The 15,869-nt window shown below is 38.8% G+C and overlaps 1 protein-coding gene across 1 annotated transcript; it reads left to right on the forward strand.

The window, feature by feature from the left end:
- The first annotated feature begins 8,113 nt into the window (after window positions 1–8,113).
- Window positions 8,114–13,710, forward strand: klhdc8a (kelch domain containing 8A). Its single transcript, XM_053484467.1, has 5 exons — window positions 8,114–8,507; window positions 8,781–8,945; window positions 9,207–9,425; window positions 13,186–13,287; window positions 13,382–13,710. The coding sequence occupies exons 1-5, from the start codon at window positions 8,132–8,134 to the stop codon at window positions 13,582–13,584; spliced, it is 1,065 nt and encodes a 354-aa protein (XP_053340442.1). The 5' UTR covers window positions 8,114–8,131; the 3' UTR covers window positions 13,585–13,710.
- The last annotated feature ends 2,159 nt before the right edge of the window (window positions 13,711–15,869 follow it).

Consider the following 15,869-nt stretch of genomic DNA (forward strand, 5'->3'; position numbering starts at 1 on the left):
CAACAGTTAGTTGTTATTTTAAGACACACAGGTCAGCCTCTCTGTAATAGTTCTTGCAAGAACAGTATTGTCAAGTGCATTTGCAAAATCCGTCAAGCACCATAATGAAACTGGCTCTCATGAAGGGCATCCCAGGAGGACGAGACCAAAACCTACCTCTGCAGCAGACGAGAAGTTCATTTAGAGTTATCAGCCTAAAAAAATTACCAATTAACAGCACCTCAGATTAGAGGCGTTATGAAGTCTTTACAGAGCATAAGTAGCAGAAACATCTCAATATCAACTGTTCAAAGGAGATTAATGCATTTTTTGAACGTCTTCAGCATTCCTTTACAATGTAGAAAGAAATAAAAATCAGGAACCATCATGGAGTTAGAAAGTGTTCTAAAACTTTTGAACGGTAGTGTATGTAAGTGATAATATCATAATAAGGCTTTCTAGTGTATTTTATGGAGTTTACATGTTCTCTTCGTGCTTAAAGGGCCCAGTATAGATGACTGGTGTTTTCAAATTATCCATAGCCTATGACTGGGTCTGTACAGTAAGTTCCTTGAAACAGGCTCCAGGCCCCATGCAGCCGTGCACAGGATACGCAGTATACTCAATGGATTCAAAGGAAGTGAGAAGAGACAGAGTGAAAACATACTCATGTAAGTGTAAAAAGGGACTGATTAAGGAGTGAACATTAGGTAGAATGATGTTAGCCACCTAAGGCTTGTCTATCAGTTTGATTTATTGATTTAATAAAGATAATACACAGACATGCAAGATGTTAACAAACAACCATAGTTTTTGATTAAAATGTATTCACTAAAATGTTACACATTTTTAATGAGTAAGGTTTAGAGTTTAATACTGTTATGTATTAGTGTTAACCTGGTACCGCTGTTTTCTGCTATAAATGGTGCTGAACCTGAAGATACTAAAAACATTTGCTAAGTAAAAACAAAGAAGTAAAGTTCACAAGTAGTTAAGTGCACTCAGTCTCCATTGTGTTTTTGTTGTATTGTTCCCTACAATATAATGGTATTCTGACAAACACAACAAATACATTATTAATACCTAGTGGACTTTAGTGGCTTTAAATACAACAACTAGCATATATACACTAGCCATCATCCTAATCAAAGTTTTTAGGTCTAAAATTGGTGCACGGCATATGTCCACTGTATCAAAACATTCACTATTTGCTACAGTCACATCACCGTCTGCCAAGTATTAGAAAGTTGAGCTCCACGTCGCTCATCTCTAAAAATAATCACGCAGGAATATAGTACCAAGGATATGTGGGACTTAAGACTCATTCCTGTCTTACAAAGGCATTTTAAATGCAATTAGTCATAAAGCCTTTTGGGCTTGCACTTTAAAGAGGCTTATCCCTGGCTCCCAGCTGTAATCTTCCTGAATGCTTTCTCCATCTACTTATTTTTCTTCTTCTGATTTTTGGCATTTCAATTCTAACAACATTTTAAAACTTTGTTAATTGAATGGAGTTGAAGGAGGTTTTTAAAGGAACATTTGTTTGATATGTACTTGTAATCAAACATAAGTTTCTTCTTTAAAAATATTGTTCTTAATGTTAAATATTTGTATTTTTTCACATTTTGTTGGTTTTAGGATTGTTGCAGTGCCAGGGTTACTCATGGAGAATAAATGGTTACCAAACAGATGAATAAAAAAAAAATATATGATTGATTTTATTCTATTGGAAAAAAATATCATGTTAACAATGTAGGCATCCGTAATGCTACACTAAAAGATTTTTTTACACATTAATAAACTACATTAAAAAAATTGAATACTTTCTCAATATACCTTGATAGAAAGTGAGAGCACTGGAAAAAGATTGCTTTTTTGGTCTATTTTGAGTTACAACTAAATCACACTACAGCAACCTCCATTCCACAGCACACCGAATGAGCTGCACTGAAACTCCTTGGGCTGAGCAATCTATTATAGCTGTAAACATGTTACACTGCTAGCTTTACTGCTGCTCTATGTGTAGTTGTAATTTTACTGTACACAGTGGCTATCAAAAACAGTTTGAGGTTTTGATGATAGATGGGTAAATGCTGACAATGCACAAAAAAATTACTGGTCAGGTGTCCAAAAGTTGATGGACACCTGACCAGTGGTGGTTCTTCTCATAACTGTTACAAACTTCATACACTGTTGGATAGAATGTCTTTATATTTTGAGTAGGGAAATATCTTACACTAAAGCAAGAACTGTTGTACATACAGATGTTGTTTGCACTTTTAAACGAACCAAGTGAAGTCCACAAAATTAAATTTCAGAAATTACAAGCTCACTTCCTGCAAAACATCCGATTAGCCTGAAATATCGAGCGTGTGCATACTAATTCATCCTGCTTAAAGGGATTGTGTCTATTGCAGTCTCTTTCTTCTTTTTTTAGTGCTAGTTGACTAATTGTCTCCAGCATTCAGCAAGCTGCATTTGTTTTGGTAACAGACGGCCCAAGGTCTCGCCTACACACAGTGTTTTTGCGTGGTGATCTTGTGAATATTTAATATCATACCCATGCAATCCTTGCAAAATTGAAAAGTAGTCAGGCCCAAAGGAAGAAAGGCCCGCCGAACCTACACTTCAAAAGAAAAACAAAGAAGAACAACAGAAATGAAATTTCAAACAGCGCACACTCAGGCTCATTTATATGTGCACCCGTGAGCTGAATTCAGAGTTGCTATGGAAATGATGGTCTCTGCTCCAACCGCCGCCGACCCCAGACTAGCAGAAGCGTCCACAGAAAGAGCTCTGCTCCGTGATATCAAAGTGCTCCACTCTACAGAAAAGGGAGGAGGCACAGACTTGAGACAACATCTTGAGTGTAATTGGGTCATGACACAATTTCGGCATGTGGAGATCCAATTTGATCATGAGTGTGCTGACACCGAGGTGAGATTTGCAGGTCTTGGAGTTCACATTCTCTGCTGAATGTTCATTTATCCGTCTGCAATAAAAAGAATCACATTTCAGTACGGTGCAAACACGCTGTCACGGTAGCAGGTGCTGCCGCAAGAAAATCAATACATCAAGCTTACTGTGAATATGGGCTCCTCTTAATCAAGGCACTGCTTCCTTGGGAGAATGGAAACAAGGAGCTCATCACTTTCTGACAGAGAACTCGTGCTCGCATGTTTACTGTTATGCCAGTGAATATATGCATTCTCCTTCTTAAACAGGCCACACAAATGTGTCAGTCGCGGCATATCTGAATTACAGACCTACTGACATTTAACCATTTTGCAAGCGAGAACTGCAAAAAAAATCCCCACAAAATTGGCAGTATTCTTTTTTAATATGCTATATTTGTTTAATATTAGACAATCAACACACAAATAAAAAATGCTTGACATTAGAGTATCATGGGTAGTGAACGCTCTGATATTACCTGATAAGCTGAAAATTTCGCTCCCTTTACAACACATCACATTAGTACTTTTTGGACAATCTCTTAAAACTGATTTACAGTGTTTGGAGGTCATTAGTGTGAAATCAAATATATTAGTACACACATACACACACACACAGAAGAAAAAAAAGTCACAGCTTCAGAAGTGTCAAATTATTGGCTGCGTCAACTATTGAAAACAATTAAGGAGTTTTTAAATGACTGGGATTGGGTTAGGACTGTCCAACACATTATAAAAACATGTAAGGTTTTAACCTGTGCTGAACCTTCAAATTTGTGGCAGAAATTGGTCAGAAATAAATAATGAATGGAGATCACTTAGATGGTTAGTAAAATATGTGAGGTAAAAATTGACAGTTGAATCACAGTTATATTAAATATTGAAAGTAAGAGCATTTCCACTTTCCTAATGTGACGAGAACTTACAGGATTGGGACTAAAGTGAGATTATTCAGGAAAAAAAAGAATTGCTATGGCATTTACTTTGGAGCAATAGAAAAAGGTCATGCGGTCTGATGAGTCCATGTCCACTGTGTGTGTCGCAGTAAGAAGGGAAGCACCTGAAGCGATGTACTCATTATATATAGTGCCCACTGTACAAGTTTGTGGAGGCAGAGTTAAGATCTGGGCTTGATCAGTTGCTCAGGTCTAGGCTCAGCAATATTTTATGGCAATAAAACGAAGTCCGCTGATGACCTGAATGTACTGGATGTCCAGGTTATCACATATCTGGACTTTTTCTTACTTTGTGGAACAGAGCATTTTCCAGGATCTAATTTGTAATTGTGGGGTTCTGAGAGCATGAGGAATGTGTGTATATATGGATCTAGAAAACTCTGTAGTCCAACAATGCCGTGGAGGCCAATGGTGACCATTGAATTGCTTTTTTTTTGCCACCCTGGTAGGAACTGCAGTCAACATTCACACACTACTTGTAATTTGGGAACGCCAATTAGCCTAATCTGCATGTTTTGGGACTGTGGCAGAAATTCCGAGTACCCGGAGAAAACCCACCAAGTACAGGGAGAACATGCAAACCCTAAAGCAGGAATCGAACCTGGACCCTGGAGGTGCAAGGTGACAGTGCTAACCACTAAGCCACCGTATAAAATTATATAAATTGAAACTCTATGAAAGTGATGAAAAGGCCGAAGAGTAGAGAATGAACCCAACACATACAAGTTCATGGGTGAAACACAGTTGTTGTAGCGCTGCTTTAGGAATGGGGTCACTTATCCTCTATTGATAATTGATAATTTGAATAAATTTAAAAGTCTAATTATATCCGATTTAATTAGGAGGAACTTCATCAATAACCGAAAACACACTGTCGACAGTGTAAGTGAAAGATTTTAGACTGGGAAGGTTAATTACCAGACCTTAACCCAACTGAGGAGCATTTCAGCTTCTGAATCCTAGTGATCTGTTGCACCACTGATATTAACTTCAGTTAATCATTTTAATAATTTGATTGATTGAAATACACAGAGAATGCATTTTCCAAATAACATTGTTCATAACAGAGAAAGAAGCCTGAGATAATTGGTCATTATAAAAGAAATGTAGAACGTTGTTGATTTCTCCAAAGAATATTATACAAAAATTGTAAAAGGAAACATCGTACCTACATGAGGCAGTGCACATTTTTCTTCTTCATGGTTGGCGAGTCTGGAATTAATATCAAATTGTACATTTGTCCAGTGATGCACAATCAGCAGCCAGCACTATATTAAGGGTAGAGCAGATTTACAGGAGACATTCAGGTAACAGAAAATGGAAGAAATATGGAAGCCAGTCACTGCGAAAACCATCAGGCAAAAGAGGATTCCCACACAACCACAGCAACGCTGCTAAGATAAACCCATAAAACCTGATGCAGTGCTGAACGAGAATGAGTAAGAAAGAAAGGGCACGTGTGTAATTTTGTAAGCCGCATTTGAAAACTGGGATGCTAATTAAATGGAAGTCAATAAAAAGGTTACCCGCTGTGCCGCCGTGGGCCTGGAGGAAAGGATGACAAAAGCAGCGTTCAACTAAAACCCAGTGGATCATACCAAAGTAATAGCTCAAGTAAAGGATGAAGAAATTAGTCCCAAAGTTAGTTCTACATTAAAGAGAAAAGAGAGAGACAAACTAATTGAAAGTTTGAAAGCGGAGCACATGGATTGTAAACGATGGCTGTGGGTGCTTACAGGCCTACAGTTGATCTCAAGCTGTTCGAGCAGTTAATTAAAAAAAAGGCAGAGCAAGAAGTAGTGAAGCAAATCAGTTACAGATTGGAGAATTAATGTGCTTTGCGAGGCATGCCAGAAGAAACCACTCGCTTCGTTAACTAGAAAACGCCTGCCATGGGTTGAAGGGAAGAAAAATATAAAACAAAAGAAACGGTCCTTATTTATTTGTTGAACTATTATTAAAAGTAAACTATCTGTGCTTTCTATTTTTAAGAAAGAGTGGGTAAAAAATGAGACCTGTGCATTTTCTTCTATTGTTTCTATGGCAACCCACCTCTGCAACATTCAGGGAGCGGCGAGAAAAGGTGTCTGGAGAAATGTCTCTTTCCTTGAGCTTGCTTTTATGTTGCTGTCTCCTGGCGAATGGAACGTGACAGCTTGCCTTTAAACGATCAGGGAGATAGTAAAAGCCCAGAGTGAATGGCTGGGACTTTAGCGTGGGGGCCTTGGGGAGAGAGACGTACCTCAGAATACCCTCGCAGAAAGTATTCTTCACATAATACATTTAATCCGTCATTGATAAGCGTGAGAGGTTCCAAAACGATCGTCGACTTTCACAGTTAATTGGAAGAGAGTCCACGGTTTAAAATCACTTTCGTTTAAGACCACATTAAAAGCTTCAGATCCTGTCAGCTGTTGTGCCTCCATGGGGTGACATTAGAAAATGAATATAGCAAGTCTTCCAGCGATAGAGAAAGTAAAACTGGGTGAGAGAACCCACCTCATTTACAGCATGATTGAGCTTGATTAAGTGCTCAGCACTTTCAGGAGTCTGTACGTAGTGAACACCATCACCAGAGACCCGGAGCTCTCCACCTGTAATAAGCCAGTCAAATCATTATTACAGTACAATTAGACAGCAAAGATGCCTGCCAAAAAACATTTTGGTAATCAAGTTTTTCAGTGATTCATCTGGTCAGGGAGCCACAGTCTGTCTAAAAGTCGAAGAATGACTGAGAACTTTCTGTTGTTGGGGAATTATACAATGGATGTTTTTCTCAAGTATTAGCACATACACACACACACCTTTTGAAGCTGTTTTGCTGCCACAGTAGGGTTTAGAGCTTAACACGGCATTCAGTATTAATTACATTTGACTTTGATGAGTGCCAAAACTCAGTTCCGTGTCATGCTAACCGAGCTCAGGTCTCTGGTGAAATGAAGTGTCAGTGTAATAAGAAATCCATGATGCTGTTTCGACAAAGGCCTCCACAGAATTGCCTCTCCTTGTAGATGTCCTTGTAAGTAATGGGGAAAAAGAAGGGAGAGCTTGTTTGGTGTAAGATAGGGAATGAAGCAGATGGGGGAAAGTGAGAAAGGTGGTTGCTTGGTTACTGATGGGATGCTAAGCTGTGCTACGACAACCCACTTCAAGCTAATTGTGAACACAGCTGAGGAGAGCCACGGCAGAACGCTCGTGCAAAAATCGATTGCATCAACAAGCATGCTATTCTAAATGGAGCACTATATCTCTCGCTCCCTTTCTCTCTCGTGCACACACTCTCTATCTCTGTCTGCTCAGATAAAAATAGGAGTGAAAAAAATACTCCTGCATGAATATAATTTGAAGAGGGTCAGAAGAGTGGGCTGAGTAGTGAAGTGATTCAGTCATACTGAGACATGAAAGGAACGAGTAGTATCATGCCGCTGTGTTGTCATTTGTACAGTACAGCTTAAAATGATGGATCCAAAATCTAAATACTTTTAATTTAATGTGCTTACCTACTTGTGCACAGGCTATAAAAATTAACCTTTCAATATTTAATAGCTATAGAACTTGTAGTATCACTAGAGTCATAATGAAAAGTCCCTAAATAGACGATTTGGTCTCATCTGGAGGTAGTAGTCTATCAGAACCATTACTGCATTAAAAGAGGAAGCCATCTCTGAGTAAAACATTATTGGTTTTGATGTTTTGAAATTAAGAAATGTTGTGAAAGCATTCTCATATCCAACATACTGTATGCACAAGTACTGCCTTATTAGTTTGAGCATATACTGTACCTGTAATTCTGCACTCATTCTCTATACCGCTTATCCTGTACAGACTCACGCGAGGTCTGGATCCTATCCCAATGGAATCAGGGCATGAGGTGGGATACACATACCATTGCAGGCCACAAGCATGTTAGCCTAACCTGCATGTCTTTGAACTGTGGGAAGAAACTGGAGCACCCAGAGGATTCGACCCTAGATGTCCAAGACCACAGCACTATCCTCTACACCAGAGTGCTGCCCATGCCAGTAGTTTATTATTCCTAATACATTTTTGCCTGCAGATGCAGACTCCGTATACATCTCCTCACAGTTAAACATGTTGAGAAAAACTAGCCTGACTTTTAGAGTTTAAAGCTTAGATCATCACATCAGCAGGGTTGCAGCAAAACGCAATCTCACCTCTAATGACTACTATGTTTTCACATCGACCCCTTTAGAACCCCAAAGGACGTGGTCAGTCAGGGCAATGGCGGTGCCCGCGGCTCACGAATACCACTGGCAGAACCTGGCGCGCATGTCGAGTGGACGTGTGTATCACTCTCTGGTTGAAGTCGGAGGTCAGATGTACATGCTGGGGGGCTGTGATGCCACCGGACGAGCCACCAACTGCATGGAGCTCTACTGCCCAGAGGTGGACCAGTGGGTCAGCCTGCCCCCCATGCCCACGGCCAGAGCAGGCGCTGCCGTAGCAGTGCTGGGCAAGCAGTTTCTTGTGGTGGGAGGCGTAGGCAAGGAGCAGCACCCTCTCAAAGCTGTAGAGGTGTACAACACCGAGGAGGGCAAGTGGAGGAAGAGGAGTTCGCTGAGGGAGGAGTTGATGGGGCTGGCAATCACTGTTAAAGGTTGTTTATAACTTTTAGGGTGATATGCACTATAAATACTGCTTTTTATTTTGAATAGCAATCTCTTAAACAAATGATTGACTGCTAAAGTGGTCATCCATTTAGTTATTATTATAATTTTTCTTTTTGCAAAATACCATGTTTTTGAGTATGTTTTTATTCTGAAGGACAGATTTTCTCCTCCTTAATCACAAGCTTCAGTTTAGGTGCAAGAGTTTGTGGTTTTAGACACATACAGGAAGGTGAACCATTCCTCTGTGTGTGTGTAATCAGATGGCAGAGCTTTGGCTGTTGGAGGAATGGGAGCAGACCTGCTGCCCAGAAGCGTTCTTCAGCAGTACGACCTTCGCAAGGACATCTGGGCCCTTCTGCCACCAATGCCCACCCCTCGCTACGATGCTAGCATCTGCCTTCAGGGATCCAAGATATATGTAGCAGGTTGCTTGTGTGTGTGTGTGTGTGTGTGTGTGTGTGTGTGTGTGTGTGTGTGTGTGCACGTGTGTGCGTTTGTGCTCCTCTCTCCATCTGTCAGAACATTTCATGGCTGTTCTTGTGTGTGTGTGTGTGTGTGTGTGTGTGTGTGTGTGTGTGTGTGTGTGTGTGTGTGTGTGTGTGTGAGAGAGAGAGAGAGAAAGAGAGAGAGAGAATCTTCCTCTGCCTGTCAACCTGTCTTACTGAAAATGTTTCTACACCCTCCAGGTGGGCGTCAATGCAAGCGTTTGGTAAAAGCATTTGAAGTTTTTGACATAGACAGCCGCACTTGGTCTTCGTTACCCAGCATGCCTTGTAAAAGATCCTACTCGGGGGTGCTGTGGGACAACACCGGGCGCCTCTGCTGGCTGGGAGGTCTTCGTCAAGGAGGCATCCATCAGAGCTCCAAGTTCACCAAGAATGTCAGCATCTTTGACACCACCCAGGGTATAATGTCATAAATATTCACCCCTTTTCGTAATTTTACAAGGCAAAATTTGTCAAATTACATAAGTATTCACCTCAACCCAAAACCCCCTCTCCCAAATTGTAAGCCTTAAAATATATATACTTTATACTATATTTTATTTGACTGTTTGAACAGAACCCAAATGTGTGGATCAATATTAATACACTGAGACTTGAGAGCTTGTATAGACCATATTTAAAATTAAAAGCACCATGAACATCACAAAGCTATCAAAGCAACATCAATAAACCATTTGAATATATCTCACTAGCATAAGTGAGATGGTTCTAGGTTTGTATAAAAAGTTTAAAGGTTCAGGTAAAAATAAGATAATCAGCTTTGTAATCAGTGATATGATAATTTTAGATTAAATTCCCATTATTTCTTTAATTAGTAATTCGTTTCGAAACACAGGAAGAATAAACATAGAACGATCTGTCTATAGATCTTTAAAGATTCAGTTTACAAAAGTTACATACCTTTATTTGAAGGAAACTATGCTGTGTTACAAATTTGTTTGTGTGTGGTGAGGATTTGGATGCTTTGTATGGGCGTCATAGTCGTTTCAGTGTCTTCCGCATACTTTTTGTATTCATGGTAAAATATTTTGTTGATTGGCTCTGTTGAGTGACGTGTATAGCCATGCCCACTTAGATCGATGACCAAAAAAGCGATGGCTGCTCTGACGTAATTTGGCACAAATCTGCTTATAATGTTCCTTCTATCCAACATTTTGAGTAGACAGACATACAGACAGACTGACAGACATACAGATAGAATTTTTTTTTTCTGATACTGGTTTCAGGTGCTCCAATGTATGAAACATAAAGATATCATTGAAAGAGCGAGTTCTGACCAATGTACAGACAAAACAGTTTTCTTATTTATATGGACAACATGAACATAAAACAACATAAAGCATGTTCTCAAGGTATTGGGCTGCAATGAGAGCTTCACCTTGCTATTGATTCTACAAATCTCCTGAGCTGTATTTCTGCTGGAGTACCTGCACATATGATGAAAAATGACTTAGTTGACCTTTTTTTCTTCTTTAATCCGTTGCCTACAGTCATACATTCATCTTTGCAATGGCGAGCTCATGCGAGGCAACCCTAGTATATTATTCTGCATTCCTTTGTATATTCCTCTGTGTGTGGAGTGAAAATTACTGCAAATCAATCCAAGGTCCTTCCTGACCTTGTGATGAAACATTTCTATCCTGGTAGTCATGGTGTCTTCAACGACACTCCTCCACATGGCATGAGGGCTCACTTAATGGTTTAATGAGGATGTAAATCATGTTCTGGACACTTGTACAGTCTATTCTAATGGTGCACTCAAGCTGTACTGGCAGCTTGTAGTGGCCCTAAATATCTAACCGTATACGGTATAGGTAAAGAATATTTTATATATAGTCTACATCATATGTACAGTATATTATGTAGAATCTGCTTTAAAATGCACTAAGAACAATGACAAACACAATATAGTGTAGTATTACTAACAGATTCACTAGGTAATACAATAAGTATTTAGAAGAATTTGTAAAATATGTTTTTCTGCTAGAATTTAGAATAAGGTAATTTTTCAAAATCAAAATGCACACAGATCTGAAGGATTATTATACTGCACAACTTTATTCCCATACGGAGATAACCACCATTTTCTTTTAGATTTTGATTCACATTAGCTTCAGGGGGGTTTAAAAAAAAAAAGATGATGGGAAGAAACAAGGTGTGACAAAATGTAAGGCTAGCTGAAATGAGTTATTGATTTCTCTGCAGGTGCTTGCTGCTTGCTTTTGCCCTCTACTGTTTCCGCTCAAATGTGATCATTCCTAATCAGGCTCACCGAGCAGAAAAATCACATAATAGTATTTCTTTTTCCTTTTGTAGCTCAGAAGGTGCCTAGTATCTTGGGTAGGAGAAGGCAGTGGGTCATTGTTAAACCTTCTGCTCATTGTCCACACAGCAGGAATAAAACATTTATCTTTTTTTTTTTTTTTTTTTAATTATTTCATTTCTGCAGCACAAATCACTCAACAGGTGTGCGAGTCATGCTCAAAAGGAATCTATGAGATTACGCCTTGATATCTAATTTCTCCGACTGGGAACTAAAAAATGCAATAAATAAAATAAATCTCACAATCTAATATAACCCGCCTATATAATCAATATGATTTGGGTGTGCATTGGAGGAGGGTGAATCGACAAAGCTTTTCAGAACCAGATGGCAATTCCTTTTTTACAGAGCTGTTGCTCTTTTTAGTTCATCCTCATAGAGTCCATCTGTTCCACCGACTTCACACAGCCTGGAATGGAAAATTTTAACAAAGTGACACTTGATAAGCAGGATAAACATGTTACTTGCTTTTTTTTTATTAATATGATGTATGACAAATGTATTTTAATCCTTAAATATATCCAATGAATTTTATAGTTCTTGAAATGTATTTAAAATATGTATTTAAGATTACCACTTTATACAGCAAAGAAAGGAATAAAATAAAAAAAATAAAAAAATAAACAAAACCCAGCCATAAAGTTAAATGTAGCCTGCCAAGAATCAATCAATATTCACTACAAAGTTGCTAAACTGCAAAAAATCAACCACACAGGCCACACTGATTAATGTACTCCAAAGGCAAATAGGGACTCTTGACTGAGAGAACCATCTTTGGCTTTCTCTTACATCAGATTAATAACTGATTTGGTAAAGTCATTAAGCCTGGGATTACTTTGGGGCACTTGTGGCTCAGTGGTAGGTGTTTTGCCTGCCATGCGGAAGGCCTGGGTTCGATTTCCAGCCAGTGGACGGAGTGCCGGTCCAAAACCCGGATAAGCCCGGAGGGCATCCGGCATAAAACCTGAGCCAAGTTGTTGTGCAGACTTGGGTATTCCGCTGTGACGACCCCTTGCCAGTAGCAGCTGAAAAACCATCAACATTGAGCCTGGGATTACTTTATTGCAGCTTTACATGCAAGTCAGCATAAAGTTGCAGCATTACAAACAAAGAAATAGTGGCATCTATCCAACAATCTTCTTCTGGATGGCAGTGTTGCTTTTTTGGCAGCCAGATGTAATGTAGATTGTAATTGATATGCCAAACTTATGTCAACTTTTCTACATTTACATATTTAGACAGTCGATGCATGACATGGTAAGAGTTGTTAAGTGAAACCTTGGATTGTGAATAACTTGGTCTGCAAACGCTTTGCAAGATGAGCTAATTCAAATAAATAAATAAACGAGCGAGGTCTTGATACACAACTATTACGCATTCGCTTTGTCTGCCAAGCGTAACGTGATCACAACTAAGCCAAGGGTCTTTTCTCAAGCACTACAGGATTATGAGTATTCGTCTTCCATGCTCAGTCTCAGTGTGCATGCATCACTTGTATCGTCAACATCCATGCACGTGTATTGTTTACTATAACATTGTGACCACGTGTGTGCGCTTGGGTAAAGCAAAAGCAAGTGTCATTAGAGAGGTTCCTTGTTAAAGATCCAATTTTTGAGAGTGAATCAACAGCATTGTAGGTAATTTAGGAAACATGTTAACCAAAAAAAGTAAAAATTTGACATTTGACAAAATTAAAAACGTTAGGACTCAGAACTCAGACTTCCATAATTTTTTTTTATTATTATTTAAAATACATTTTGTCAATGAGTCAAATGGGGGGAAGGCTTGCTTTATACACATCACCATTTTAAGTAAAATGTGTATATTTTGCTTTAGGATCATGGTTGAAGTCTGAAGAAACCGTTTTCATGAAGACAAAGCGTGCGGACTTTGCAGCAGCCATTGTACGAGGAAGAATGGTTGTTGCCGGGGGACTTGGTAAGTTTCCATAAAACACAACCTATCCTACCACCTAACGAATGCCCATTCATCACTAGTTGTAAACTTGTATATTGTATTTGCTTACCTGTAGGTCATCAGCCTTCAATGCTGGATACTGTTGAGGCTTTCCATCCCGAAAAAAGAAAATGGGAGAGTCTGGCTCCCATGGCATCCCCCCGATGTTCCACGTCCAGCATCGTTATTCGGGACCGCCTGTTGGTGGTGGGGGGTGTCAATCAAATCCCGAGCTCTGCCCATGAAATTCTTTACGTGAAGGAGGAAGAGGTTGTTTAGCAACTCTGTAGTTGGAGAAAATTGGCCTTCATTATGACAGTAGACTGCTAAACACACTTGCCTGTTATAGAGTCTTTGATAGGGACATTATGTTCCAACTAATAATATAAAATCCAAAGCACAAAGCATACAGTTATAGTTCTTTTTGGTCTATTCTACAGCACACACACAGGACAAACGACAATCCACTTGTCAAACCGAATACTGTAGACAAGCATGTGAGAGTGTACTTTATATAATCTATGTCATGTATTTTAAAGTGACTAAATCCTGGATTCTGTATTATTCTAGAGAAAGTGTCTTCTAAGATTTTTGCAGGGTATTTTTGTAGATTTACTTAAAATGGTCAGGTTGTTGCAACATGATTGCTGTAGATTTGTACTCCCGTCTATGGCCTTGAGAATTCTTCCTGTTTCTCTCTGACAAAGTGAAGTTTCTAGCCAAAACAGGTGCACCATTGGGGTAGCCTAGTCAAATTACTCTTTATGTCAGCGTTTTTTGGTGCCTGCACTTTGTACATTGTGATGTATTGTATTTGGACTCTTTAGGATATGAATATCTGAGTGATCTGGGAATATTTTTCAGTTTGGTAATACTCGTCGGAGATTTATCTCACTGTTTGATCCATAGAGTGGCTCCAGGGGACATGCTAGATAATTTATAATAATAGATTGTGTTATAATGGGCCTCATTAATCAGGTTTCTAGTAAAGTTGTGTGTAAATGCTTTCTTGGGCCAAACCAAACAAAAAATTCTGAAACTTAAAAGTTTTAAAAAAGAAACTGACATGATTGTGTATAAATGTTGAAAGAATGGCATTTAAGAAAGGCAATAATACAGCTTAGCCATTGCAGCGTATTAGCTATAGACACACACTTACATTACATCCTCCTATTATAGAGTGCTATTAATTTTGTCTTTATGAAACATATTTTTTTTTTATTTAAGTTTATCTTATTAACTGACTTAAACATGACAAAATCCATATTGTATATAAAATAAAACTGCATCAACTTAATGCCAAATATACAATTTGAAGGCGATCAATCATTGATCATTTTTTTTCCTGAAAGATAACTTCCTTTCTAGCTTACAGTTTTGTGTTTTTTTTTCACTTTTTTACCTTGTGTAAATGCTTTTACAAAGGATTTTTTTTTTATATGTGTTCATTCATATCCAGATTGCTAAATGAGGCCCAAATGTGTTTTCATCCCGATTTTAGACTGAAGTTTTGCTTTGATTTTCGGGTCAAATATATGACAATGTTTAATTTATTATATGAGACTTAATAACGATTATGCATGTTATGAATCTGATGAAAAAATTCCTGTCAGTATTGTATAAACAATAACATCAGCAATAAAAGTCCAGCACAATGTAACACAATAGGTTTTGTAAGAAAGGGCCGCATGGTTACATTTTAGCCATTAAACAAGCTATGTTGCTCATTCAAGTCTTTGAATCTTGCTTTACAATTTAGATTTCTTTTTTTTCCAGCATGTTCACCTGGATCTTGAAACCTGTTCACTGCAGCAAAGGCTTCAATTGACCTCCACAGCCCTTACTTTTGTCTCCTTTGATTTAATCATGTCAGGTACATGGCACTCTCTGCTTAATCCTGGCAGGAGAAAGTACTTTACTCTGAGTGAGAAGAGACTTCAAAGTCCTAGCCACAGGGTTTATTTGTCTTTATCGATTTTCTTCCTGTCTTGTACAAAAAGCTGGTAGTTACAGTTTCCCTCCTGACAGTGTCGCTCAGCCCTACATTACAGGAGCTCAGCTAAAAACACCACTGTGCACACTTATATGGCTGTTCATCAGCTAAATGAGCTTCAGGATGATGTATGAGCCAGTTTAGCTCTAATTAGGCAGTGCCACCGAAGCCAGATTTTAATGAAGTCAGAGTTCCACTTGCCGCAAGCCGAGCAGCTGGCTGAAATAAGGATCATCTTGCCTAATGTTTTTCGGATTGAGTCGTCAGGGCTTACAGGCAGTGTATTTAACTCTGTGTATAAGATGATGGCCAAAACAAGAGTGCAACTCTACGGTTAACGGAAGGCTTCAAGCTGTGCGTGTGCGTCTGGGTGTCTCAAGTGCTTTATCATGAATTAAATTATGTCAAATAGTGATTTATTATAGCCCTGAAAAATGGGGAAAAAAATTCCTTCTCTAGTGATGTCGCCTACCACTTGATGGCACTGTTACACAGTAAATGTGCTGCAATAGTCTGTACCAGTTGATCAGGCAACATTTTACCCTTTGTAAATAAGCAAGAAAATTATAGT

The sequence above is a fragment of the Clarias gariepinus genome, chromosome 23 (assembly GCF_024256425.1).
Source record: "Clarias gariepinus isolate MV-2021 ecotype Netherlands chromosome 23, CGAR_prim_01v2, whole genome shotgun sequence".
Taxonomy (NCBI): domain Eukaryota; kingdom Metazoa; phylum Chordata; class Actinopteri; order Siluriformes; family Clariidae; genus Clarias; species Clarias gariepinus.